The sequence below is a fragment of the Stenella coeruleoalba genome, assembly GCF_951394435.1.
Source record: "Stenella coeruleoalba genome assembly, chromosome: 6".
Taxonomy (NCBI): Eukaryota; Metazoa; Chordata; class Mammalia; order Artiodactyla; family Delphinidae; genus Stenella; species Stenella coeruleoalba.
The window spans coordinates 7,007,048-7,033,564 of record NC_137151.1 but is presented as its reverse complement, the minus strand read 5'-3'; the positions used below and the strand labels follow the sequence as shown (position 1 = coordinate 7,033,564).

The window sequence follows — 26,517 nt, the reverse complement described above, 5'->3', positions numbered from 1 at the left end:
AGGGGCGGGGCTGGGCTGGGCCTGTGCAGGGCGGAGGCAGCCACAGATCAGACGCAGCCGCTAATCCAAAGGCGTCCGGAGAGCCTTACAAGCATTCGCTAAATCCCATGAGAGGGAGGTATTCAGATGAGGAAACTTGAGGCCTGGGACTTCCCTGGCGGTCCAGTGGTTAGGGCTCCATGCTTCCACTGCAGGGGCCCTGGGTTCCATCCCTAGTCGGGGAGCTAAGATCCCTCATGCCACGCGGTGTGGCCAAAAAAAAAAAAAAAAAAGGTATTATAGATAACTATCAGGCAGTAAATTAATAAAAATATGTTGTAGAAAGAAAAAAACACCAGAACTTGAGGCCTAATGCCCCTGGTCTCAGGGCTAAGTAAACAGGAGCTAGAATCTGAACCTGGCCATTGGTTTCCACACAAAATGGCTCTAAAGGAGCCCCTTTCCTCGCAGGGAGGACCTGGGAGGGGGTCAGCCCACATGGGGTGCCCTGGAGCCCCAAGGGGGCACAGGAGGGGGCCCAGGCCTGGTCATGACTGGCTCCCCTCTCCTCAGGAACCACCCGCCAGTCTGAGCCCATTCCTGGAGGTCCACAGAACCAGAACCAGAAGCAGGCCTCCATGTGGGTAGGAGGGCTTCTGGAAGGGCCGGGTGCTCCAAGGGGGAGGCGTGTCCAGTGGCGATGGAAGTCTCTGAACAAACACACAGCAGGGCACGGAGAGGGCGGGGCTCAGGGACGTGACCTCTGTGACCTGATGAAGGAGCGAGGGCACAGCAAGTGCAAAGGCCCTGGGGTGGGAAGAGCAGGCCAGAGTGTGAAAGAGGGCAAGAGGGCAGGTGTAGGAGGAAGATGCCCTGCACACAGGTGCCGAGCCCTTCGCATGGAAGGAAGTACTATTATTATCCCCACTTTGCAGACATGGAAACTGAGGCACTGCCTTAAAAACTCCCCAGGGTCACACAGCCAGCCAGCGGGGTGGTTAGGATCCAAAGCCCGAGCCTGGCTCCAGAGGCTAGACCCTCCAACCACTGCACAAACTGCCTTGGCAGCCAGGGCCAGGCCGCAGGGCTTTGAAACTCCAGCGGGGGTAGGAGGCTCTGGAGAGCTGTGCCCAGGCGGCTGTGTGGGAACAGACTGCAGAGCAGGTTGGAGCAGGGAGCCCACTTGGCTGACTACAGTGACCCAGGTGAGAGGCAATGATGGTTTAGGGCCAAGACAGGAAATGGCGAGAAGTGCTCAAGGATGGGGGGACAGGGAGAAAACTGAGGGGGACGCCAGGTTTGAGCGACAAGAGGGAAGGAGCCTGAATCACCCGAGGTGGGGACTCCTGGGGGTCACAGTGAGTCTGAGGTCCCCAGAGGTGTCGGAAGGCAGGTAGGCGGGGCCAGGGGGCCAGGGCTCACCTTTCTGAGCCCTGAGCCCCATCAGCAAACCCAGCCAAGACCTCAAGGGGGTATAAGGATGAAGTGGGGCTGTGAGGCTAAGAGGGTCCAGCACAGAGCAGGGGCTGGCTTCCCCCTGTCCCTTTACCCCTATGTCGACCTGGGATTCCTCCCACCCAAGCCAGAAAGCTCTAGCAGCCGCTCCCACCTCGTTCCCTCACCTCCACCACCCCTCCGGCCCACACATCCCTTTCCTGTGCCTGGTGCCTGGCGCCCCAAGCACCTGCTCGCCATGACTCACTCGGGATTACACACAGCATTGCACGGCAGCCAGCCCACCTCCCGTTCCTGGTCCCACCGCCCTCAGCAGCCTCCTCCCCCTGGCTCTGCAGGGGCCCTGCCAGCCCCACCACCATTACCCTGACCCCCGGTAAAAGGGTAAACTGGTAAAGGCCCCCTGGAGCCCAAACAGCGGCTCAGAGTACTGGCCTCTGACGACCCACAAGCAGCCCTGATGGGCCTTGCTATCCGACATACCAGCGCTGAGCCCAGGATGCCGCCCACTCTACAGAGGGGTCAGGCAGGGCTCCCAGCCACAAGGTCACCCGCCGGCCACTTGCTTCCGTGCTGGGTGGGGCCGGCAGAGGACGCGCACAGCCCCGCCCTGCGCCCAGCCCTCCACACCACCTGTTCTGAGACATCAGCTCCACCCATCCCAGCCACCACCGGCCCACCTGTCCCCTCCATGCGAGTGTGGGTGCTATTCTCAGCCCCAGGCGCCACGACGCCGGCCATCAGCAGAGGGCTGGAATCTGCCCCTCCAGCCCAGCCACCTCCCACCAGCCCCTCATCAGCTGCTTGCTGGGCTCCCTGGGGGAACAGCCTGTGTGGAGAAGCAGCAAAGCACGAGCCCAGCCCCCAACTCAGCAGAGCACAGAGCCAGAGCCAGGCCAGGGGAGGTGAAGGTCTCGCCTCCACCCACCTGCCTGGGGCCAAGCAAAGGTCTGACGGGGCAGGACCACGGCCACCTCCACGATATTCATCGGGAAACCACTTCCCTACTGACGCCAGGCCAAGCCGGCCCTTCACATCACCTCCTCCAGGCAGCCTTCCCTGACCCCCACCCCAGGCACAAGGCTTCACTCATTCCTCTGAATGCCCTCGGCCCTTTGCCTATGTCTGTTTGGCTCAACGTGCAACCAGGCTATTCATTCATTTTACCATTCGGAATCCTCCATGGCCACATCTGTGGACCTGGAACTATTAAAGAGTACCTAAAGGGCATAAGACATGTGGTATTTTTTCCCAGCATGTTAGTGCTTTTATTTTGGTTATTGTTGTTATTTTTGTCACTCAAAGGAGTTGATGCCCAGAGTCAGCTTTAAATAGCTCCACCCAGTCCTGCCAAGTGCAGACACATGCCCTGCCCACAACACAGCACGGGGGAGGGCCGGCTCCCTCCCCCCTCGCCCCACCTCTCCCCACCCGGCCCTGTGGTCCCTCCCAGGCCCTCGGCTGCCCCGGAGCTGTCCTAAGGGCTCCCCTAACACAGCCCTGGCCTGCTTCCAAGTTGCCACTACCTGTGAGGACCCCCCACTTTGCAGATGCAGAATCAAAGGCTGGGGACTCACTGGTACAGGGCCCCAGAGCAGAAGAGGGGGCCAGGGCCAGTGCCACTGCTTTCCACTAGAGCAGGGGCTGGGGGAAGGCTGCGACGGGGCTGGGAGGGGCTGGAGGGGAGCACAGTCAGAGCAAGGGCGAAGACCAGGGTGCGGGAAACAAGAGGGGCCCAGAGTGGGAGTCCGGTGGTGGCCCCGCCCCTGGCAGAGGCGCTGACTGTCAGCGGGCAAGAGGGGCTTTCCCAGGCTTCCTCCTGCTAACCCTGCACAACTGGTCTTGGGCTGCGGCGGGGTAGAGAAATACTGTGGGCAGGGAGGGGACTGAGGGGGAGGCACTGGTCCTCCCAGCCCAGCAGATGCAGGAAATCAGCACACGGTGGACAGGAGCTGGGGCCTCCCCCTGCCAGCCCGGAGACCACAGGGGACAATGCAGGGGCCGCCAGAGGTCTGGGCAGGTCCCCACCCAGGGTCCCACCTCTACCCTGAAAGGCGGGAGGTAAGGACCAAGTGAGCGCAAAAGGCCCCTCCATCTCTGACTTCCCAGGGTTGGGACAGAGCATCAGCCCTGGAGTCTATCTTGCTAAGGAGGTCTTCAGGGTCTGACCCACGTCCCTCCCTGAGAAGAGCTGAGGCAGTGTGGACACGGAGGGGTAGCAGAGACTCCCCACACCCACCCACAAAGAGGGCCCTGGCCCCCAGAAATCACAGCCAGTGCCAGCTCACCGTCTGGGCCTGCTGCAGAGGTTGCTCACACCCACCTGTCCCTTTCCTCCCCCAGGGCCCGCTTTCCCAGGAGAAACACAGTTCAACAGTAAGGGAAAGCTGAGCTGGCAGTCAGAGTTACCCACTTCCTTTTTTTAAAAAAACACAAAATCACAGCAATGTGCCAAAGGAGGAGAGCAGAAAAGAGCAGTGCAGGGCATGGCCTGGGGTGGACGCCCAGCCCCAGACCCCAGGAGGTCGGCTCCTGGCCAGCCCATGCTGCAGCTCTGGACACTTCTGGAGCATCTAAAAGCTGGAAGACACTCCTGCTGCTTACAGGGAGACGGAATAGGGGTCAGGGGAGGCCTAAAAGTGGTGGGAAGGGGTCCACGGTGTCACCTGGCCCCTGCCGGGCCCTCTCTGGGCAACACGTTCCCCTTCCTTCCTCCCACGAGGCCTCACCATCTGGATCGCAAGCTGAGCCTGGGTGGCTCCACCACTGCTGGGCCAAGGCTGGCCCGGACTTGGGCAGGATGGCCCAGCTGGACACACACGGAGGGCATGGGCACAGCTGAACATCCCACATCCGCCAAGGCGCCTCAGTACCCCCACCCCACCCGAGAGCTGGAACCCCAACCTTCAGTGTCTTCGGCTGTGAAATGGAGACACCTCTTCCCCCGTTAAATCCTCACATGCGGGGAAACCGAGGCTCAGAGGGGACAGGTAACTTGCCCAAGGTCAAGCGCTTGGGAGGAGCAGGGCTGGGATTTGAACGTGGGCCTTCCACCTGCCACGCTATGTAAGCTGCTCCGAGAAGCCTTTTCCATCCCTCGTGCACGGGAGCCTCTAAGTGCCTACTGTGTGCGGGTGTCAGGATCACACATTCACAGCGGGACCAGCCTCCACCACTGAAGACTCGGGTCTAGCAGGGAGGACGGTCATCCCATTGTATGGAGGAGCAAATCGAAATAAGAAGGCGAGAGTAATTGGCCCAAGTCCCCAGTGGAGGGGAGGGGGCAGGAGCTCGGATCCGGGCTGCAGGATGTGGGTGTGGCCTCTCCTGGTCTCTCACCTCCACCAACAGCGCACACAGTGGGACAGCGTGACCCGACGGTGCACTGACTCAAAGCTGGGACGCAGGAATCAGGTTCTGTCCTGCTGCTGACCATGGGTTTCCCAGGGTGCTGACTCAGCTCTCCCAGGCAGCCCTGCAGCCCTGCACCCACGCCTCAGCTTCCTCAGTGCAGTACCAGGATGGCCCCCACCTGGTCCACCAGACCCACAGGAAGGGCCCAGGACCCCCCTTGGCTGTGGCCCCTGCCAGGCCCATGGTCCCCTCCACCAGGAGGCCTGGGTGGCAGGGACACACACACACACACACACACACACACACACACACACACACAACTTATAAACTAGCTCCTGGCTTAGTTTATATTTCAAACCACAATATTTTCATCCTGTCCCAGTTTCAGCAAATGCACCCAATTAATTGTGGATTCTATTTCTCCGTTTAGATCGACTCCACTTGTATTCCTGGCCATTAACTCCTCCTCAAGTCTCCCCTCCCCTCCCCCGCCGTGGGATTCCCCTCCCTCCCCAACTCTGTTTTCAATCTGCACTCAGGTCTCTCTCTACCTGAGGCTGCCCCTGGGAGTCAAGTCAGGACAGTTCCTTCCACATCCGACCCTGACCCTCTGGAGTCCCGTGATTCCTGCATGAAGCCAGGTTCCCCCACCTGCCTGGTGGAGTCATGGGGGATCCCCCAGGGGCCATGTGGAAAGTCCCAAGGTGGCTCTGCAGGGTCACCTTCTCCTCTAGCAGGCCAGCCCCCCGCCCCCATACACACCACACACACACACACACACACAACGCTCCCCAGGTGTTCGCCCCACAAAGGCAGCCCCCACCCACTGATTTTTTTTTTTTTTTTTTGCGGTACGTGGGCCTCCCACTGCTGTGGCCTCTCCCGTTGCGGAGCACAGGCTCCGGACATGCAGGCCCAGCGGCCACGGCTCACAGGCCCAGGCGCTCCGCGGCATGTGGGATCTTCCCGGACCAGGGCACAAACCCGTGTCCCCTGCATCGGTAGGCGGATTCTCAACCACTGCGCCACCAGGGAAGCCCCCCACCCACTGATTTTTAATGGAAAACATTTCAGCATTCACATTTGCTCTACAATAATCTCTTCCAAGCATCCTCCAACCACCCTCTCCCAGCTCAGGGATGGTGGTGGCAGCTCCCAGGAAAGGCCAACCTGGGGCCAAGTCCAAGACTGGGAGGGAGGAAATCCCAGGGCTTCCCTGAGCTCCAGTGTTCTCATCTGCCAAGTGGAACCATAATGCAGTCCCGCCGACCTCATAGGTCACTGAGAGGAACAAATGAAAAACAGCAAGTGGGAGGGTTCTCAGTAAACCGCAAAATGCCACGGAGATGCTAACCCTGACCTCCCCTCCAGAATCATCCAGACCCAGCGGGACCCAGCAGAACTCAGCTCCACCATTATCACTTACAGGAGTCCTGGAGTTCACCTTCCCTCACTGGGAGGGGCATCTCATGCTTCCCAGGTCCTAGGTGGGCAACTGAGGCTCGGTGGCCGAGCCAGGGTTCAGCCCACATCTCTCAAGCCCCAGCTCTCTCTGCTGTGCATTGGGTTCCTCGAACGAACGAATGAATGAATGATGGGAGACCCCTCACCTATGTCCCCAGGTCCCTCCTCTCATTAGGCCCCTCAACCCAGCCCACCTGGAACTGTTTGCCCTCGCCCCACCCATTCAATCAAGCTCCGGCTCAGGGGGGCTCTGGCTTCCCTCCTGGGGGAGGCAACACCACCCCTCCCGATTTAGTGTTTTCAGCCTATGCAGGAAAGAAAGGAAACAAAAATGCACTGCAGTTCAATTTCAAGAATCCAAAAGCCAGAACGGTCCCTACCTGCGGGTTCCCAGGGGCTCCCCAAGATGCTCCCTGGAACAGAACCTGTGCGCCCTCCCCGCCAGGCACTGATGGCGTCACTTCCTCCACCACCACCAGGCACTGGGCACTGATCATGTTCCTTCCTCCTGGACCCTCTCCACGAGCCCGTGGGCAGGAACTCCCATTCCCGTTTACAGAGGAGGAAATAGGGGCTCAGAGAGGGCGTGACTTGCCCAGGACCCCAGAGCAGGTGGGTGGTCACTGGGGTCATGCTCCCTTCTCTCTGTCCAGGTCTGTTTTTCTCCCGCACTCACCCCAACCTCCTTCCTCCCCTTCCCTTGTTCAATCTCTCTTTGACTCTTGCCCACCTGCCAGGGATCCTGGGCCCAGTTCAGCACCCTCACCCTCTCCATCACCCACATCTGGCCCCGAGATAGTTACTGACAGGCTGGAGGACACGACTTGAGAGAGGTGATGCCGTCTCGGAGCAGAGAAGTAGGGGCGGCCACATGGGGCTGGGGTGGGAGCAGCAGGGAGACCCCTCGGGCCAGCTTTCCCTGGGCCAGGTCTGTCCTCAGTGCCCAGCGACGGGACCCAGCTCGCCAGGGCTCCAGCATGTTGGTCGCAGTCCTGGGGAGAGGCCGAGGTGACCAAAAGGTCCAAAGAAAGTAGCAGCAGCTGTCGGAAAAAGGGCTGGCAAGGCGCTCCCGTCACCCCAGCCGCCTTCCAGCCCCACGGCCCCTGCAAAGCTCCTCAAGCAGAGGCCTGGGTGGAGCCCTGGACCCCTCACCAGCCAGCCACTGGCCCTGAGACCATGCACACAATGCTGCCTTACGGCCGTGCACTCCTCACCCTGCAGTCTGCACTCCGAGCCAGCGTTCCCACCAGCTGGCATGACCCCTCGTCCTCTGAGGACCCTCCCCGGCTCTGATCCAAGACCTAGGGGACGCCCCACTTGGCCATCTGGTCTGGCCTCAAAGGGCGGAGCACACCGGGGTGCCTTGAACAGGGGTGAGCTGGCCCACTGACCCCTCCCAGCTGTCCAGCTCGACAGGCTTGGCAGTGTCATCCCCTCCGCAGTGTCACCTTGTGACCTCAAAGCAGAGAGAAGCAGGTTTGCACATACTGGGAGGAGGTACAGGATGTTCAGCAGCCTTTCCAGGAAGGCTGTGACCCCAGCCCTGATGCAGTGGACTCCAGGATGGCAGCCCTGCCCCAGACCCCCCCCCCCCGTACCTTCCTGGGCACAACTGGATTCTAACCTAACCCAGGTCACTCCCTCAAGAGGAGATGCCACTTCCTCCAAGCAGTCTTCCCTGACTGCTCAGGCCTGATGGGAGGCTCCTCAGGACCCCAGTGTCCTTCCCGTCACCTCCCCCCAGTGCTGTGATGGGCACTGGGTGTGGGGCTGGGAGCTCCTGGAGGGCAGGGGCCAGCTCTTCTCCTCCCAGTGCCCTCAGCCCTCAGACCTCAGCCCTCTGGCCCACAATGGGCAGGCCACGAAGGAGAGAATGACAAGGGGAAGAGGAGCTAATTCGGCGCCAGAAGTCCAGGCATCTAAAGCGAGGAGCCAGCTCTGATGTCCCTACAAAGGTGCCCTGGGGGCTCCAGGATGGGGGTGGGGGGGCTTGCAGGGCCTCTGAGGGCCCGAGAGCCCCAGCTCCACTGGCAGTGACAACAGCGACAAGTCCCTCCCCCCAGCACTGCGGTGGCTGCTGCTGGCTGCCGCCCACTCACTCCCAGCCCCTGGGGCTCAGCCCCCGCCTTACTGCGGCCCTTGCACTGCAGAGGCAGAGATGTCTGCAAGCTCGCCCCCTGTCCACAGAGCAGGGACAGCAGCAGAGACCCAGCCGGTCACCCCAGGTACAGCATGGGGGGGACAGGGCACACATGTCCACTCCCAGGGGCACCATGGACAGGTCTCAGCACCCAGGGCCGATGCCCACCCCCAAGGCTCCAAACCCACCCTCCACCAGCGCTGTGGCCCCAACCCGACCCCCTCTGCCGTGGCACTGGGACCTGGGGTCAGGGACTGGGGCTGAAGGTGAGGTCCAGGAGGCAGAGGGAAGAGGCCCAGCCGACAGCAAGCCCCAGTGGGTCTGAGGGCAGCAGTGAGTCTCAGGTCTAGCAAATCACACAGACCCCCAGGTCAGGGATCCCCGGCACCCCGATCACCTCAAAGCCTTCTCAGGTCAGAAGGGGACCCCTGCAGACGGCCCAGGCCAACCCTTCTTTGGCATTTGGCCCGAAGCCAAGGAGGGCTCCCCAGCCTTGGCTCCCAAGTGGGCTCCCCAGCCCACTCCTGAGAACGCGAGTGTCTGGGCCCAAGCACTGCAGCCCCAGGCTCAGGGTAGCACCATCACAGCCCCGAGACGTTTTACTGCCGGAGAAGGTTCTAAGCAGCGATGCCCAGGGGTCCCTCGGAATGGCCTGTGCCAGGGCCGGATGCGCCCCCTGCACCTGACCCCAAGACCTGGGCTCTGATGCCTCCTGTGCTCTCTGGGGGCCTGAAATCCAGCAGCCACATCGCCCTTCCCCCTCCCACCCTACACCCTGAACCCGGGGCCTCCCGGACCTCTGCCAGCCGTCCGCCTGCCTCTACCTGCCTGAAGGATCCAAGCATCCCGTCAACAAGGAAGCACTGAGCACCTACTGTGTGCGGAGCTGGGGGCACCATAGCTACTGCAGCAGGCAGGACCCACTCTTGTGGAGCAGATATTCTAGGGGGCTTGCCCCAGGCCACCACGGGCCTGCTTCAAGCCTGGACCCAGGAGGGCAGCCAACAACACCCTGGCTCCAGGCGGCCAGTCCACAGGGTGGGCAGCAAACTGCCCCAGGGCACTGGGCCCCAGACTTTTAGATTCCACACCAGGAAAATCTTCCCTGTGTGTGTGTGCGCGCGTGTGTGTTTTCTCGGCCAGTGTGTATGTGTGTGTGTGTGGGCGTGCCTGCGTGTGTGTGTATGTGTGTGTTTTGCGGGAAGGGGGGGTGCGGTCAGCATTATGACTATTTCCTGCCCCAAAACATTAAGAAACCACCAGAATTACCATCATTTCATAAAAGAAACACTGTTGCAACAATATGAACAAAAGTAGATACAATCTCAGGATAAAGGGTGTTCCTTCATATTGAGTAAAACGGATTCAGCTTTCATATTTGGGAAAACACACACACATCACCTCATTTGTCCTCACTTGCAGGTATGAACTCCTGTCCCTAGACTTGCCTCAGGAAACCCCAGGCCATCCCCTCACCCCAGGGCCCACCAAACACCCCCAAAACAGAAAGGCCACATCCCAAAGTATAAGCTTAGACCCCACGTGGGGACCCAGGGGCAGACAAGCAGCCCCAGATCTAATTTAATGGTGGGGAACATCTTGGGACGAGAATCTGTCAAATGACACCCCGCCCCCCCAGACAGGCCTTCCCTCCTGGATAGAGATCCGCATCTTATTTGCATGATCTGGGCCTTCCCCCTGGCCTGAGGGCCTACTCACCAAGGAAGAGGTAGCACCCCGGACAGTGGACCAGGACAGCCCATGGGCAAGTCACACCACTGCTCTGAGCCTCAGTTTCTTCATCTGCTGAATGGGTGTCATAATGACCTCCCCTGCTTGCAGTGTGGATGAGAATTTTCACCAAGCATCTGGCACTCAGCGGGTGTGCAACAAACCAGGTTTGTTTTTTTTTTGTTTTGTTTTGTTTTGTTTGTGGTACACGGGCCTCTCACTGTTGTGGCCTCTCCCATTGCGGAACACAGGCTCCTGACCCACAGGCTCAGCGGCCATGGCTCACGGGCCCAGCCGCTCCACGGCATGTGCGATCTTCCCGGACCAGGGCACGAACCCACGTCCCCTGCATCGGCAGGCAGACTCTCAACCACTGCGCCACCAGGGAAGCCCCCAAACCAGGTTATTTTTAAGTTAATATTTGACAAAGGCTTCCCTTGGGACAGGAAGAGCCTGCCTTTCTCTTCTCAATTCCCCAGCCCTGACCCCTGCCAGCCCTTAGCATTAAGCCAGCTTCGCTGCCCGGTCCAGAACCATGTGGCCTCTTTGGGAGGTGGCAGCCTCTTTGGGGAGGCCCCAGGAGCCCCAGATGCCAGCCAGGTCCCACGAGTCATGCCCCATCCCCAGTACAAGAACCACCAGCCCTGCCCTTCACTTGTGTCCATTTAATCCACACAGCGTTCTCTGTGGCTCTCACCACTGACTTCCGCTGAGGAAACTGAGGCTCAGAGAGGTCAATGTGACCTGCCCAAAGGTAGTAACGTGTGGGAAGGGATTCAAACCCAGCTCCCTAGAGAGTGGCTGCCACCACCCTGAGTCGCTGCTTCATGTGAAAATCTTTTAAGTGGTCCTCCCCGGGATGGGCCATCTTTGGTGTCTCCCTCCTCCTCTTTTATGGGCCCCTCCCACCTCCTATTACATCCTGGGTGAGAGCCCCTGCCCACAAAGAAGCCCTGGCCTGCACTGTCAGTGCCTTCAGCTCTGGTGTCCTTTTCTTTGCATTTTTAATCCCAAAAGGAGACTTGCCAAAAAAGGAGCTTTAGTGACTTCCCTGGCGGTCCAGTGGTTAAGACTCCATGCTTCCAATGCAGGGGGCACAGGTTCAATCCCTGGTCAGGGAGCTAAGATCCCACATGCCACGCAAAAAAAAAGGAGCTTTAGAAAACCACATAGCAGGGTGACATCAAATAGGAAGGCATCATCCCCCAGAAGCCCTCTCACCTGGAGCCAGAAGCTTCCGCTCAGCCTCTCCCCAAACCAATCCCTTGCACCATGTGAGCGCCCGGCCCTGGAATGCTCAGGAAGGGCTGATCTGACCCATCACATTCCACGGAGGAAAACCTGCCCTGCTCTTGTATCTACCTGCCACCAGCCTTTTCGTTTCCTGAGTGTCTCCCCCAACGAGACATCAGGCAGGCAGCAGCTTGGTTTTGCTCAGCCCTGCAGAACCAAGACGGTGCCCAGCACACAGTGGGTTTTTCAAGTAAATGAAGAAGCAAACCCCGTGATCACTTTACAGATGGCCGGAGTGAAGCCCAGAGAGGGGGGAACACTTACCCAGGGCCACCGGACTTACGTGCAGATGAGTCCAGTTCCCGCCCCAACCCCGGAACTGTGCAATTCCCTCCCCCTCCACACGCCGCTCCCCTGCACACACACACACAGACACGGACACACACACACACACACACACACGCACACATGCACACATATCACCCTGGGCTGGGACAACATTACAAACCCTGATCCTTCAAGGGCTCAGCAGGGATTAGCTGTCTGCAGAGGCCTGTAATGGACACTGCAGGGAGAAGGGCTGGGACAAGGGCCTGGCAGGGACGGAGGTCTCTGGGTCATCGTGCGGCTCTGCCCACTGAGCACTTGCTGTGTGACGGGCAACTGTCCGAGGCCCTACTCTCCACAACGGGCGTGTAAAGGGGAACCAGTATTACAAATGAAGAAACTGGGCTCAGGAGGGTCCTGCCATCTGCCCAAGGTCCCGGCTGGTCAGGGGAACCCAGGATCCCCACCTGCTGCCTGCCGAGCCCATGCCCGGGGTCTGTCTCTGACACGCCCCTGGGTAGGACCCAGGGATTCTAGAACCTCATGGCAAAAGCCCAGGCAAGGCCGGGCTAAGGCAGAAAGGGGGGGACAGAAGCACAACTTGGTGAGGGGCGAGCTGGGCAGAGATCGCCTCATCCAGGCGCAAGGGCCTGGGCAATGGCAGAGAGCGAAGGTGAGAAGGGGACACAGCGAGGTCATCTGCGGAAGAAGGAGGGTGAAGAGTTGAGGCCTCAGCCTCTCTGAGAGTCCACAGGATCCACAGATCCTACCGGCATTCAAGACTTGATCACATCCAACCCAAATCGACGGCCCAGGCACCCCTCTCCGCTCCCGACACACCCCACCCCTTCCCTGGGTGACCAGCGGCTCACTCCCCCACTCCACAGGCACCCTGACCCACAGCTGTTCCCCCCCGCCCCCGGGGAACACCTTCCCCAGGCCCCAGACAGCCCAGTGAGCCGACCTGGGCGAAACAGCCTGCTTTGGGCCCTGCCACGAGCCAGCAGGCTCGATGGAGTGGGGTGAGGCCCAGCCCACCCCGGCCCGCCGGGGCCCGGGAAGTCTGGAGGTCACGCTTGCAACCTCCCCACACCCACAGGCCTCAGCTAAACGTCCACCGAGCCCCCAGAAACACCCCACCCAGAGATGCCGCCTAGCTCAGGAGCCTTCTCTCCAGCGCCGGCAAGATGAACCATCTACATAAATAACTCGGGTTCAGGGAGCAGCTGATCCCAGCCTGGAGAGGTGCAGAAACACTTGTGTAAGCTCAGAGGAAAGAGACACAGCGCAGGGAGGTACAGAGTGATGGAGGCAAAGCCAACATGGGAGGGGACGAGAGAGAGGACACTCAGGGGCGAGACAGACACCCCGATGGGGAGGACAGTGGAAAGTCGGGGCCGAGGAGAGCCACTGCTGACCAGGGCCCGGGGCCTCAGAGGCCGTCCAGCAGACCCAGCGGGCTCCCTGCCCCCTGCCCTCTGTGTGGCGTGGCTACTCTCAAGGCCACCGTGAGCGTAAGAACCGGTTGCAAAGGCCTGGCTCCTACTGAGGAGGCCTCCGTGGCTACGGCCCGGGAGGCCTTGACCACCCAGATGAGCGTGGCCCCATCATGGCCATGTGTCGGGGTCCCATAGATAACTGCCACTGCACCTTCCCTCTAGGGAGCATCTGCTGTGACACGCCAGCGCTATTCCGTGCTCGGACAGCCCCAGGCCCTGCCCCTCGGGGCCAGGCCTCCCCACTCCCAGCAGCGCGCTGGGCCAGTGGCGGGGTGGCGGCGGGGGTGGGGCAGACAGTGGGCAGAGCCTCCTCCCCTGCGCCCTCCGTGGGCCCGGCTCCACCAGCACAGGCCGGCCTCTCTCATGCATGCCCCGTGAGGACTACTGGGTAGTGGACCTCGGGGCAAGCAGGCCAGAGCATACCCCCACCTCACCTGTCCCTTCTCCCCAACCGTCCCATCACCCCTGGGACCCAGCCCACCAAGCCCTAATCTTCTCTGTCATCTGACCCAGGCTCCACCCCAACTTGGCTCTGGTCAGCCACCTACCGAGGCCCAAAAATGGACAGAGTCATTTATAGAGGATCCGACAAGCCAAACGCGACGGGAAGATGACCTCATGGTACCTGGGTCCGAACTCCAGGCACATGCCCTGCACCCGAGCACCCTGGGGGCAGCTGGGGACTGGGAGGTGAGCGGTGACCGTGCCATGCTTGGCTGGCGGACCCCGGGGAGCCCTCCGCTGTGGTCTCACACCTTCTCACACCCTCCTCCTCCAGAGGCCTCAGGACCTTACGACAGTAAGCTCCACGCCGGCCAGAGCCACATACACCCTGCTCCCCGCAGCACCCCGGGTTCAGCCCAGGCTCAGGCACACAGCACAGGTCCAGGCGCAGGCGGGATTCGCTGAATGAGGGAAGGCCAAGGAGCACACATGGGACAAATCAGCTCACCCAGAGCCTGCATCAGGGCTCCCAAGCCAAGCCCCCAAACGCCCTTGTTTTTTCGTAACGGTCACTCTGCACCTGCTGGGGCCAGGTGAATGCTGGGTGCCCACACGGATCTGCCCAAGCCCCAGGGAGCACCCAGACCGGTGGTGGATGCTGCCGGGTCAGTGGGCAATGCCAGGGTCCAGCGGGGAGTCACTGAGCTGGGGGACAGGAGAGCTGGCTCCACGGGCACGAGCGGGCAAGCTGTCCCACACCTCACCGTCCCCCTCTGAATCCTGGTGGACGACTGGGCAGAGAAGACACGGGGGGAAATGGAGGGTGCGGAAAAGAAGAGGAGAGATGGGGGCCCTTCCTCCTATGCAGATACAATCTAGGCCCTCCACCCAAGCGCCTGCTTGTCCCTGCTCAGGAAATACCCTGCCGTGGCCACAGGACCACTGGAATTGCCCCTTTACTCATAGATTTGACCAAGGCAGGGTGGGGCTGGGTGCCTATGAGACCACTGCCACTGCGAGTTAGACACGGTCCTGAGGGCCACCTGAAGATGCCGAGGAGATAGCCAGGTCAGCGGCACCGAGGCGGCATCGCAGACTCTGAGCCTCCGGAGGGCAGAGGAGAGAGACTGGTGTGGGTCAAGTCATCGGGCTTCCTGGGAGGGGGCTGCAGCTGGGCCGACAGGGGAGGCTACTTCCCCAGACTCAGCCAGGACGCCCGTGGTGCCCCTCTGGCTTCCGCTGGGGAAGACCTCCCAACCAGAGCCCACGGGGCAGAGAACAGCAAGAACGCTAAGCAACTCCAGTCCCATGAGGCCCAGGCTCGGGCAGGGCCAGCCCTTGGCCAAGGCCAGCATCCACAGCTGACCAGCTGTCCGCCAACTGCCCACGGCCACAGAACAGAGGCTAAGGGGGGGGGGGCGCTCAGTGGGGTCAATGATGACCTCTCGCCATGTACACGGAGGGGATACAGCCCATGCCCACTGCCCCTGAAATTACTGAAAGATGCTGCTGCAGAAACAAGGCAAGTAGGGCAACGGGGACACAGCAAAAGCAAAGGGGAGCCGGGGAAGACTAAGGCGTCACTGGATTGGGGGCAGGGAAACTGCCTCTGCCTTCCCAAGGCTTCCCATTCATCTTCCTCAGCCCCTCGGGGGCAGGAAGCAGGCTTAGACCCAGAGCTGCCGGCTCCAGGCACCTAAATGGATTACCCAGCCTTGGGAGGGGAGCAAGGGCAGAGGCATCTGCCCCTCCCCTCCCCCCAACCTGGGCGACTGAAGCCTTCCCAGCCCCCAGCCAGCTATCTGTGGTACTCTAATCCCTCGTCCCGCCCTGGGGAGGGGAGGAGGACAGCTGGGACAGGCCAGATCTGGAGTCTGGCTGAGGGCCCTTCCCTCTACGCCACCCACCTACCTCCTTAGCCCGGGACCGCAAGGATGAGCTGCAGGACTCGGAGGGAAGCGCGGGGGAAGCTCCAGAGGCCGCCGCCGCTCTCACCCCGACCCCCACCCCCACTGTCACGTGGCTGCATCCTTAGGGAGCCCGCAGGTCTCGGCTGCAAAAGTCATTGTTTATAAACAGCCAGAAGCCTGGCGGGGGAAGGCCAGCCGGTCTCCGGGATCGGGCGGCAAGAGGGGACAGACCCGGCCAGGGGAGCACTGGGGGGCCACCCTGGCAGCAGCACTGATTCTGCAATCTCAGATTTCAGAGTTGGAGTCGGCAGGGGAAGTGGCGTCAGCAGCTGGCGTGATCCAATTCAATAAACCAGAGGCGGCTAGGGATAGCAAGCCGGGCGGGCGCGGACCCCTGCCGCCCAATCCCGCGTTTCCTGCACAGTCCGAGGGCCACGGGAAGCCCCGGCTGCAAACAGTGGCTCTCCGCGCCGAGGGGTCGGGTTTCCTGCGGGGCCCTCCACACCTCCGGCGGCTTGCCGCCCCTCCTCCGGGCCGGCTCCCCACCCCGGCCGCGGGCTCCCAAAGGCAGAGCCGCCACCCTCTCCCCCCGCGGCCGGAAACACGAAGCCCCTGCTCCGGCGAGGGCACCTCTCGAGGGGTGCGCAGCTCTCTGCTCCCCGGGAGCCGGGCCGGAGCTTCCAGGCCGCAGGCACCTCTCGGGAAGGGAAACCTGACCCCTCCCTCGGCCCACGGGGACAGAAGGTGGAGCGGCGGGTGGAGAGAAGGGAACGGCGAGCGCAGGAAGCGCTCAGAGGCCTGGAGTCGGCGCGCAAGCACCCGCGAGCGGAGGGGCAGCCTCGGGATTCCCGGAACTAAGCGACCCTGGGGACAAGGGGCAGACCCCCCTCGCCCCAGCGCCGGCCCCGCCCGCAGGGCTCAAGTGGTCCCGGAGGGCTAGGGGCGCCACCTCGCCTCCCAGCCTCTGGGCCTCGGCCTCCAAGGCGGGATGAGCCTGGACCTCGCGCCCGGAGAAGAGCGGGGGCCGCCGCTCCTCTGCAGAGGTGCCGCGAAGATACAAAGCGGCGGCGGTGGGGGGGGATGGGGGTGAAGGGACAGCTGCGCCCTCTCCTGCACCCCGCCGGGGGTGAAAGGAGACGGAGGACGCGGACGGCAAAGGGCACCCAGAGCGCCGGGGGGCGCAGGCTGTGTACCCCCGAAGGCCCTCGGCAGCGCTCGTCTGGAGGTGACAGCGCCCGGCCCGGGGTCAGGACCAGCCCCCGGCGCAGGGGTTGGGGACAGGTGTCCGGACGGCGCGGCTGCAGGGTCTCGGGCTCTCTCACCTTCTCCTGCGCGCGAGTGAGCTTCTTCTGCACGTTGCTGGCGATCTTCCCGGCCGTCACCCCCTTACTGCCCATCTCAGCCATTGCGGCTCAGGCTTGCCCGGTGGCTGGCGCCGATCTACCCAGCCCCCAGCCCCGGCCCCCGGCCGCGCGTCCGGCCCGGGCTCCCGCTCCACGCCGCGCACTAGACCGCCGAGCCGACTGGCGGAGGCGGAGCGTGCGCCCGGCAAGCGAGCTAGCGAGCGACACGGGGACCGTGGGAGGGACGGACTGGCGGAGGGAGGGGGAGGGAGGGGGAGGGAGGAGGGGCCGGGCCTCAGGCGGCGGTCAGCGCCCCCCGCCCGCCCCCTCCGGACAAGACACGGCCTTTTAAAGGGCCACCCGGGCGCCGGAACCGCTCGGCCGGCGAGGAGGGAGCGGCGCCCACCGTCGCCGCGGCTGAGGTGGCGAGCGGGACTCCCGGGACCCTCCGATGACACCGCCCCGGGGCTGGGACGAATACGACAGGCCCAGGTCCGGCGCCGCCGCGGGCCGTCTTTCCTTTCCGCAGCCCCGGAAAGGAGGCCAGATGGAGGAGAAGGGTGCTTTCAAAAATCAAAGATAAAGTGTGTGGCGATCAGGGAGCCCGGGCTGGAGCGCGCAGCCCAGCCGGAGCCGCCTCTCCTTCCCGGGGCTCACCTCTGGCCCCCCCTCTCGACGCTCGGCCTCCTCCTGGCCTCTAGGTTCACCCTTCTCGACCTGGGCTCTCAGGGCGCCACCTGTGAACTGTTCCCCTTGCCTAGTCCCTTGCCAACCAGGCGCTCGGTTTTCTAATTTGCAGATAATTATTATAATAACAGCAGCCTAACAGTACTGAGCCTTCCTGTGTGCCTGGAACTCTGCTAAGTGCCTCATCGACAGGCATTATCTCGGTCCGTGTCCAGGACAGCCCGATGAAGTAGGTGCTAGTATTTCTCCCGTTTTGCAAACGAGGCACAGAGAGGCCTGGAGTCAGACCTCTGACTCCACATCCCAGGCTCTCCAACCACTATACACTGGGTGGTCTCCTATGCCCTGCTGGAAGAAAAATGAGTAATTGTCATTATTCAAAGAGAAGATATGGTTATTGCTAACCGACCGATGACAACTTTGCCAACAGACCAATGACACTTGTTCAAAATTAATAAATATGCCTTGGGTTTACTGATCCCACCCACACCCCTCCCCAAAATCATGTCAGGGCCTTGGAAGGACGCCACAGCACTTTGCTGTCCTGGAAGTCAGGGTGTGTCCCAGGAATTGTGGGCTGAGTTGAATGCTGAGGGGAGTCCTGGAGGCCCTGTTGAAGAGGACTGGACATGTCCAGCACCCAGGCAGGAGCCAGGGCAGGGGTCCCCTGGAGGCTTCTGGGAGGAGCAGGAAAGGCTCTTGCAGACCATACACCAAGCCTGCCATACTCATGGAGAAACCGAGGCCCAGGAAAAAAAGGTTTGGCTTGTGCTCCCCGGGAAGGCTCCTCTGCAACCTCTCTGGCTACTCCTCTGGTATTTCCCCGAGAGTGCTCAGGACTTCAGTCCTCCGGGCCTATTATGATTCCTTTTTGCAGAAAGACAGACTGAGGCTCTGCAGCTGCTGAAGGTCCAAGAGATAAGCAGAGATTCAGACCCAGGCCCTCCAGCACTAAGGCCCTCAGCTGATACGCAGAACTGCATACCAGGAAAAGCACCAAGCACTGCATGAGGGGAAGGCATTTTGTCAGAATTATTATTATAATAAACTCATGCCCGAGTCCTGAGTTACAAGAACAAAACCTAAACAGTGCAGTTTCTAAGGCAGCTTTCTCCTAAAAGCTCACCAAGCTTTCACCTCACGGTCCCTCTCCTCCTAATTTTATGTCTGGCATTCTTCTAACCGTTCTCTAAGAGCGATTTCTTCCAGTCCTCCTCTGAGGAAAGGAGGAAATGAGCAGAAGTCAAATCATATTACAGTCAGCCTCCAGGGAACAGTGGGAGATTCTGCTTCGCTGGACTTTGGTGTTTCAAAATACCACTTGACAGACACATTGGAGGCAACTTAAATGGTTATCAGCAGGATAGGGTTAGCTAGACAGCGCAGTGACCAGAGAGACCATTAGAGGATCATTTTAAACAATTACAGAGATTGTGTAGCAACATGAAAACAATGCTTAAGTATAATTATGAGTGAAAAGGAGATGATAGGAAATCGTGCATGCCCTCTCCCTGCAACAACATAAAAGTAAGTGCTCATGATAAAAGACTCGAAAGAACCATGAACAAGGAAATAGATGTGCTACAATCAAGGCGTGATGGCTGATCTTTTCCCCTTAATTTCCTAACTATTCTGTAATATGCTATGTTGCCTTCATAACTAAAAAATACGCACAGCTCTTATCTTTAAAAAAGATAATTCTTTATCCGATCTCTAGATTGGAAAGACTTTTTAAAGCACAAAGCCATTGGAGGAAGTATTGACTTAAAAAAACGCTTGTTTGAGGGTACGCAAAAATTCAATTTTTTTAAACCTCAAAAAATACCGTCAACACACGGGATAAAAGTTTGGAAGGAAATGCTCAAAAAATGTTAGTATAGGCCAAAGGGTAGGAATGTAGGCGATTTTTACTTTCTTCTTTATGGTTTTCTCTAGTCTTACTTTTTACCAAGATAGTCCATTGTTTTCACCATCAGGAAAAAAATTATTTCCGTTTTGAAAAGAAAGTTGACATAAAAAATTGAAGTGTAAGAAACTAAAGAAATATCTTTGAAAATAAAACAGAACTCACAATTCATAAGAAAAACATTAAGATTTCTACAGATAAGTGGGCAAATGGCACAAATGGACAGTTCACAAAATTGGAAATTCAAATGATCAATACATAGGTATTAGAAGTTCAGTCTTGGGCTTCCCTGGTGGCGCAGTGGTTAAGAATCTGCCTCCCAGTACAGGGGACATGGGTTCGAGCCCTGAACCGGGAAGATCCCACATGCCACGGAGCAACTAAACCTGTGCACTACAACTACTGAGCCTGCGCTCTAGGGCCCACGATCCACAACTACTGAGCCCACGTGCCACAACTACTGAGCCTGCACTCTAGACCGCACGAGCCACAACTACCGAAGCCCGGGCGCCTAGAGCCCATGCTCCGCAACAAGAGAAGCCACCGCAATGAGAAGCCCACGCACTGCAACGAAGAGTAGCCCCCGCTCGCTGCAACTAGAGAAAGCCCGTGTGCAGCAACGAAGACCCAACACAGCCAAAAAAAATAAATAATTTTTTTTTAGAAGTTCAGTCTTACCAGAAGAAGAAAAAAAAAAAAACTGTCCATTAAATCAATGAGATACCATTCCTGCCCTCACTTTCATCAAATCAGCAAATCGTTTTTTAAGTTTTAAGTTAAAACCAGAGAGACAGATACTCTCACATACTGCTTCTGAGAGTATAACAGATACAGAATTTCTGGAAAGTAATCTGGCAGTATATATTAAGAATCATCAAAATACCCATATTCTTCAACCCTAGAATCCCAAGTATAGGAAATATAAAATTTTAGCAAAGCTTTCATCACAAAGATATGCATCCCATTGTAATAGTACAAAATTGACAATACGTTGGCTATTATTATATTGTTCTTGTTACTCTTCATGTTCACTCTCTCTTTCAGTCTCCAGATGTTTCTGAGCACCTACTGAGTACCAGTCTGGGCTCAGCTCTGCCAGTAGTGCCAGCAACGAAGCCCCTCCCTCGAAAGTTCACTGTTGCAGGGGCTTGATGGGGTCTGGGGGTGGTGGAAGGCTCTTTGAGGGGGTGACGTTAACAACCTGAAGCGGGCATTGACAGGAGAACAGGGAGGGGAGCCTGGTGCCCAGCAGAGCCCTCAAATATCGAGGCAGGAATAAACGAGCAGACAAGCAAATATCTGACGGATTATTGGTATACCTTCCCTTCTGTCCTTTTAGCGCAGGCCTCCCAGCCCCTGCATCCCTCCAGCTCTCCAAAGCCCAACCCCAGGCCTCTGCACAAAGGCCTATTACCAGCTATGATTAAACTACAGTATGGGCAAACATGAAATGTTTACCAAAACAATAACACTTCTACTTTTTCGTGATGGGGAAATGCTCTAATGTGTTGTTAATAGAATAATACAGTATATTAAATTCTACAACAGTATAGTCCCAACTGATATGCAAATGTGGTTGGTACACACCATGCACAAAAATAAACTCAAAATGGCTTAAAGGCTTAAGCATAAGACATGACAGCATAAAACTGCTAGAAGAGAGCATAGGCAAAACATTCTCTGACATAAGTTGTACCAACGTTTTCTTAGGTCAGTCTCCCAAGGCAATAGAAATAAAAATGAAAATAAACAGATTGGACCTAATCAAACTTACAAGTTTTGCACAGCAAAGGAAACCATTAAAAAAAAAAAAACTAAACTAAAAGACAGCTTATGGAATGGGAGAAAATAGTTGCAAATGAAGCGACAGATAAAGGCTTAATCTTCAAAATATACAAACAGCTCATACAACCCAACAACAAAAAAAACAAACAAACAATTGAAAAATGGGCAGAAGACCTTAATAGAAATTTCTCCAAAGAAGACATACAGATGGCCAGTAAGCACATGAAAAGATGCTCAACATCACTAATTATTAGAGAAATGCAAATCAAAACTGCAATGAGGTACCACCTCACACCAGTCAGAATGGCCATCATTAAAAAGTCTACAGATATCAAGTGTTGGAGAGGGTGTGGAGAAAAGGGAGCCCTCCTACACTATTGGTGGGAATGTAAGTCTGTACAGCCACTATGGAAAACAGTATGGAGGTTCCTCAGAAGACTAAAACTAGAATTACCATATGAGCCAGCAATCCCACTCCTGGGAATATACCCAGACAAAACTATAATTCTAAAGATATATTCACCCCTATGTTCATAGCAGCACTATTCACAATAGCCAAAACATGGAAACAGCCTAAATGTCCATCGACACATGAATGGATAAAGAAGATGTGGTACATGTATACAATGGAATACTCCTCAACCATAAAAAGGAACGAAATAATGCCATTGGCAGCAACAAGGATGGACCTAGAGATTATCACACTAAGTGAAGTAAGTCAGAAAGAGAAAGACAAATGCCATATGGTATCACTTAATATGTGGAATCTAAAATATGACACAAATGAACTTATCTACAAAACAGAAACAGGCTCACAGACATAGAGAACAGACTTGTGGTTGCCAGGGGGGAGAGGGGGAGGGATGAACTGGGAGTTTGGAGTTGGTAGATGCAAACTATTATACAGAGAATGGATAAACAATAAGGTCCTACTGTAGAGCACAGGGAACTCTATTCAGCGTCCTGTTATAAACCATACTGGAAAAGAATATAAAAAACTGTATGTGGATAACTGAGTCACTTTGCTGTACAGCAGAGATGGGCACAACATTGTAACTCAACCACACTTAATTAAAATTTTTGTTTTAATTTTAAAAAAACAAATGTGGTTGCTATCTCTGGGTGGAGCAGTTCGGCATGGGTTTGGTCTTTTTTTCCCTTCCTCCTTTTTTATTTTGCAAAATTTTTTGTATACTATTTTTGTCATCGGAAAGAAATGCTATTAAAAACACAAATTGAAATGAGGAAACTGTTCCCTGGGACACTGGTTGGGAAACCACACTGTGAAAGAGTGTGTGCCGTACGTGCTGGTCTGCATGTCTGAACGGTGAGGTCTGGGGAAATGATTTTTTAAACCATGAAGGACCCAGGTGGGCAAAGGGATGTCCTCCTGTCCCTTGGAGAAAAAAGAGCACTGCGTGATGTTTTCCCTCTATCCTTCAAGAATTGAGTAAGACGCTCTGAGATGGCACTATGACTCTTAGCATCATCCGTATCATTCTGTCTTACAAAGCAAGATTTTTGCTTCATACTCTTTTGACAGTCAGAGTAATCCTGTGTTCAGTAGCAGTAGAACTTTGTGCCATTCTCTTACAGGTGGAGACTTGAAGAAGACAGGTTTACCCAAAGGCTGCTAGGTCCTGTGCTGGGATCACCTAGCACCTGGCCATCTCCAGAATGGGGAACAGACCATCTTCATACCTTCCTCCTGGGATAGCAGGCTTCATCTTTTAGAGAGGCAGGGAGGATGCAGAAGAATCTACAGGCAGAACCAAAAGGGGATATGTCTTTCCAGAAGCATTATTTCAGGCAGCATATGTGTGATATGGTGTCCAAGAAGGGCCCCTGGCTCAAATTATCCTCACTCCCTCCAAGTGTAAAATGTCACCATGACATTGTAGGAGGGCCAGTCAGATCTAGAGTCAGAAGTCAGCTCCTCAGTTTACCACTTGCCCATCCTTGGGTATGTCATTTAAACTGTTCAAGCATCATCTGCCATATGCAGGTATATTACACTCTTTAGATTGTTGTGGAAATAAAGAACAATATATATAAATCTCCTGGAATATTAGAAGTGACTGTAAATGGTGGCTCTGTACAGTGAGTAGCAGATGCTATAAATTTACTCTGCCCAGCTAATTGTCCTTCTTTTTTGATGCTGCCTTGTCCCTTGCACCATGATGCATACATACCCCAGGTGAGTCATTCACCCAGGCCATAACCATTGGCTCAGGGATGAGCACATGACCCCAGTAGAGCCAATAAGAGTCTTCCCTGGCCTTGTAGGAAAATATGCCTGTAGGACACAGAAGTTCCTTTTTCTGCTGGGGTTGCTAATACACGAGATGTAAGTGTGGAGCCTCCAGAAGTCAGCTTGGTCACCACGTTGAAGATCCTGCCTAGCAAATGAAGTCAACAAGAGTTGAGAGTTGGAGAGACGGAGACAGACAGAGAAACAGAGGCAGAGAGACAGACATAATGATATTGTTTGAGAACGTGGTTTCAGTCATGCTTGAATCCTGCCCACTCCCCACCTCCCACTATCCAACTAAACCAACCAATACATTTGTTTTCTTGCTAAAGCCAACGTGAGGTCACCTGCAGTTGTCATGACTGATATATCGTTATCAAAATAATGTCCTTCTGAGAGACAACCCTGGTAAATCCCTAACGCAAGTATCCTCAAGTTAGAGTTTCTCTTGAGTGCCTCTATCTGGCCCATCTGAATTAAGGTGAAATGTCCAAACTTGGATAGTTTTGAGGGAAAGTGGGAAAAAACAATGACACTGGGATATTAGACCTAAACCAGGACTGTCCTGGGCAAATTGGGACGTTCGAGTACCTAGTTAAGGAGTAGGCGTTCAGAATACAGGTGGAAAGAAGCTAAGGACATGCCATTCACAGCCTGGGCTCAAGCTGGTCCTCAGTGCTGATACCCATCTGTTCTCCCGGGCGTGTCCACTATCCTGGAGGGGACCTTTGCAGAGATAGGAAGACAGCCCTCCAGGGGACCTTCTGAAAGGGGACCTGTCTCCAGGCTCCACCTACTTGCTTCCAAACCTAATGACCCAGATGGTCAGCTCCAGTTATCATCCATTTTAACCAAGACATGCAGGAGGGGCTGGGGAACAGGCCAGTCACCGGGCCACCAACCAGCCCCAGGATATCTCCAAGGCTTCCAGCAAAAACCAGTAACTCCCTTTGGCCACCGGCAAATGAAATCTCCAAGAGCAAAAAAATGTTTAAGATAATAGACTTCCCTGTATTCCTCCCCCATGTCTTTAAACATTTGTTGACCTGTGTGTGGTCTATGGTGTGGCTGAAAGGTAATAGACCAAAAACATGACAACAGCAACATAGGCTTCAGAGCCAAAAGGCCCCGGCTCTGTGATTCTTAGTGGTGTGAAACTGGGCCAGTCACTGCTCCTTTTATCTGAAGCAAGAATATCACCAGGCAAGGCTGTTGCTGAGGATTAGAGGTAACCTAGCAGTCCCTGCCCGGGGCTTAGTAGCCTCAGCAAATGGTTACTATCATGACATCCTGTCCTGAGAGTCAGGAACAGTGTCTCTGGTTGGTGGCCCTCTTTGTTAGTGAGACAGAGTAGGCTGACCTTTGCCAGGTTTAGAGATGGGTCAACAGAGGTACAGAAAAGCACATAGCCCTTTGCCCAGCAATCCTTCAAAAAATCATGGCTGAGTTCCTTTAGAAGTAAGATGCCAGCCTTTGGAAATGCTCACTGGAAATTTATTATAATTGTCTTTGTATTATCTAGGGGAAAAAATGGTTTACTAAACAAAGTGTCGTGACAAGATTGCACATGTATGTTTTTAAGCATTTCTAAAGTTTCATTTATCTATGAACAAACTAGCAAGCTCTGGGAAGGAATACTAAGAGGACTGGCCAGTTCCTTGAAACTGGACTTCAGTTACAGTGTATGAGGAACCCTTTAGGAAAGCATTTTCAGAGTGTATAACAAAAGCTTTACAAACCCTTGCACCCTAAGATGCGTCTGAGACTATCCTTGAAACAGTTATAAGTACAATGACATTCCTTACAAGAAAAATAGTGAAAAGTTGGAAACAGCCTAAATGTCCAAGCATGGGTTGGTTAAATGAGTTAATTTCTAAATTTTGGTATGTTTTAATATTAATCCACCATTAAAAATTGATAGGGCTTTCCTGGTGGCACAGTGGTTGAGAGTCCGCCTGCCGATGCAGGGGACACGGGTTCGTGCCCTGGTCTGGGAAGATCCCACATGCCGCGGAGCGGCTGGGCCCGTGAGCCATGGCTGCTGAGCCAGCGCGTCCGGAGCCTGTGCTCCGCAATGGGAGAGGCCACAATAGTGAGAGGCCTGCTTACTCCAAAAGAAAACAAAAAAAATTGATAAATAGAACTTCTTTGAAATTTAAAAACTCTGCTCTTCTAAAGACACCATGACACTGTATGAAAATGAAGAAGTAATCCCCTCAGATAAAAACTACCCATGATACGTATATCTACCAAAGGACTCGGATCCAGAATATATAAATAATTATTGTAACTCAATAAGAAGAAGGCAAACAATCCATTTAAAAAAAAAAAAACATTAAAGAAAAAACAGGAAAAAGAAAGGCAAATGATTTGAAGAAACCCTTGGCCAAAGAAGGTGGTAATAGGCACATGAGAAGACGCTAAACTTCATTAGTCTTTAGGCAAATGCAAATTAAAACCACAATGAGCTAACACGACACACTCCCCAAAATGGCTAAAACTAAAAAGACTGACAGCACCAATCTTTGGTGAAGATGTAGAGCAACCGGAACTCTGCCCAGAACCACCTCTTCCCTTGCCTCAGATTCCTCCTCCTTTCCTCATGGCAAATTTTTCTTTTTCTTCCTGTCTTTTCCTCCTACCTCTTCTTCTACTCAGGTTCATCGTATATGCCTAAAAGCTAATTGCGGGCACAGCTGCATGTTTCGCCTCCTGAGCATACTGGATGCAGACAGACACCTGAATGGAGAGGAGCTGCCCAGCTCATCCCACCCATGCCCGTACAGGCTCCCACATGCACTGGAGCTTTGAATGTGTCCTTCCTGAGGACATGTACAGACGTACCGAACTTTCCTAGCCTAGTTTCCTCACCTGGCTACCTGACAACCCCTCCTCACCCTTCAGACCCAGCTCACCTGTTTCCTCCTCCAGAGAGCCTTCTTCCACCCATTGAATTCAAGCAGGGTTAAGTGACCCTCCTCTAGGCTCCCCAGAATCCTGTGCTTGCCT

General features: G+C 55.9%; 1 protein-coding gene across 12 annotated transcripts in view; it reads right to left on the bottom strand.

Moving 5' to 3' along the window:
- Positions 1-17,105, bottom strand: part of BIN1 (bridging integrator 1) — a 55,887-nt gene extending 38,782 nt beyond the window's left edge. For all 12 annotated transcript variants that reach the window (XM_079925103.1, XM_079925101.1, XM_079925105.1 and 9 more), the window contains exon 1: positions 16,859-17,105. In XM_079925103.1, the coding sequence (XP_079781229.1) occupies positions 16,859-16,942 (84 nt within the window). In that variant the 5' untranslated portion in view covers positions 16,943-17,105. The remainder of the gene's footprint in view (positions 1-16,858) is intronic.
- Positions 17,106-26,517: the final 9,412 nt, after the last annotated feature.